We start from the raw sequence: 2,500 nt of genomic DNA on the forward strand, positions 1-2,500 counted from the left end.
AGGACGAACTGAGGGATTGGGTGGGGGAACTCGGGAGCCACTGGCAGGTGGTCACCCTGGGGCTGGAAGCCGTTCTCGTCAGCAACGTATTGGAGGTGGATGTCGCTGCCGTCAGGAGCTGTGTACCTGTCATGGATGACAAATAAAATATAGTAGGAATATTAGTAGCAAATCTATTATAAAAAGGATTTTAAGAATATATATGATCATGCCTAGCTTATTTAGGAACAGTTTAACTGTCGCAAACAAGGACGTGGGAATATAATATGATTTTGAAAATTAGGATACATTTTTACATGTCAGTCATGGTGGATATATTACAGTTATTTATTTCTAAAATCTGAAATTAAGTTTTCAGTCATTTCATTCACTTACGAGAATGAACCAGCACTGTTGATGGCTCCCTCGACTCCATGTGAGCCAGACTCAGACATGACGATTCCATTGGCAGTTTCCATGTCGAAGTTGTATCTGCCGTCGTCCTCCATTACTCGGTCGTCCCTCAAGATGGCGATCTCGTCGGAGTCAGCCCGTGCCGATGGGGCATCGTATAGCTTGTCGGCACAGGCCACGGCAACGAGGAGGGAAAGCACTACCTGTAATACACAATTAATGTGTTGTTTTGTCACGATTCACAACCCTAAATCTATAAGCCTTATCTCGATAATGTTGGCGATGTTTTGTGGCTGTACTTACGAATTTCATATTGATAGAATTGTGTCTAAGTGATGTCTGGTAACAGGCCGACTGTATTTATATCCAATTTTCAGCAATCCTGAGTTGCCAGTTTATTTTTTATTTCCTATATATTAAGATATCCATCTAAAATTTTGAAAACTCCTTATATATCAGAGGAAACGTGTAAATACTAGCATGTCTAATAACTAGCATCATAATATTCATAACATATAAATGATAAGAATATCATAAAATGTACCACGAAATGAAGCTACACAGGTTTATCTGCATGGTAGCCGGTCATCTGACATTCTCAGGTGATACTAGTTCAAGGTCGAGAACAGGATTTTATTCTTGAAAGAAGTGTACACTGGATTCAAACCTTAAACTTGTAGTTCATTGATTGTGGAGCCTAAGCACAAGATTGCGTTTCATGAGTATCATTAAGGTTTTGTACCATAAGCATTAACTCAAGATTTCTGGAAAAGTTAAAGTTCATAACTTTGAAATTAACATTTTCATTATACAGAAAAATATAGTGTTACCTAATAATGCATAACTAGGTATAACGTTGCGTTTTTAAGATAACTAAGCTTACTGTTTGCAAATTAAATCTTGAGCAAAGGTATAGAGTAAAGTGAAATATTTTTTGCATATTTGTAATATCCATTAGATTTTTATTTCATTTTTCACTTTCTTAGTGACTATGTTAATTGTCCAATACTTTGTCTAGTGTTCAAAAGTTTTTTGTGGCTTGATGAATCACTTGGAATGTAAACTAGATAAAAGTAAGTATTAGATAAAATTAATACTTTTATACACAACACAGGTCAATAGAAGATTTGGCTTATGAGAGATAAATTATATTTGTTGATTAACAACCAAAATGGCACAGCAAAATGACAATTTTAACAATTCTATCAACAGCATCTATATTTTTCATCAATCTGACATACGCAAGTGAGAGTTCAGAGGCAGGGTGATGTCCTTTACCCTATTGCGCAACTGAATAAGAATCGCATACGGTTTTTGTCAGTACATACATTTTTATCTATAGACATTGGTTGTACATTGTTAAGAAAATTTTGGGGAATTAAACATGCATACATTGACACAAATAATTCTATCAAATCTTTAATCCTTACTACTAATAAGGATGACAGCACTTTTAATTGCAATATTGGAAATATAAGTTAATAATATATGCATATATGCGCGTACGAATACGCATATATACACAGGTGTGTGTGTGTGTGTGTGTGTGTGTTTATATATATATATATATATATATATATATATATATATATATATATATATATATATATATATATATATATATTCAAATACATATACATGTATATGGATAGCTATACATACACACACACAAACACACACACACACACACACACACACACACACACACACACACACATATATATATATATATATATATATATATATATATATATATATATATATATATATATATATATATATATACATATACATACATATATACATTTATATATATAAAATATATATATATATATTTAAATATATATATATATATATATTTATATATATGCATATATACATTATATATATATATGTATATATATATATATATATATATATATATATATATATATATATATATATATATATATATATGTGTGTGTGTGTGTGTGTGTGTGTGTGTGTGTGTGTGTGTGTGTCTGTGTGTGTGTGTCTATACATATATATGTATATAAATGTATATATGTGTATGCATATATATGTATATATGCATATATATATATATATATATATATATATATATATA

General features: G+C 30.9%; 1 protein-coding gene across 1 annotated transcript in view; it reads right to left on the reverse strand.

The window, feature by feature from the left end:
- The window catches only part of LOC147470331 (cuticle protein CP14.6-like), a 911-nt gene extending 205 nt beyond the window's left edge, over positions 1-706 (reverse strand). The window contains exons 1-3 of the mRNA XM_086545535.1: positions 697-706; positions 376-596; positions 1-126 (exon numbers count right to left, since the gene is read on the reverse strand). The exon at positions 1-126 is cut by the window's left edge and continues 205 nt beyond it. Of these exons, the coding sequence (XP_086401661.1) occupies positions 1-126; positions 376-596; positions 697-705 (356 nt within the window). The 5' untranslated portion in view covers position 706. The remainder of the gene's footprint in view (positions 127-375; positions 597-696) is intronic.
- Between the last annotated feature and the right edge of the window lie 1,794 nt (positions 707-2,500).

Source organism: Penaeus japonicus, unplaced genomic scaffold (genome assembly GCF_977035675.1).
Source record: "Penaeus japonicus unplaced genomic scaffold, GWHDUDI00000001_assembly GWHDUDI00000016, whole genome shotgun sequence".
Taxonomy (NCBI): domain Eukaryota; kingdom Metazoa; phylum Arthropoda; class Malacostraca; order Decapoda; family Penaeidae; genus Penaeus; species Penaeus japonicus.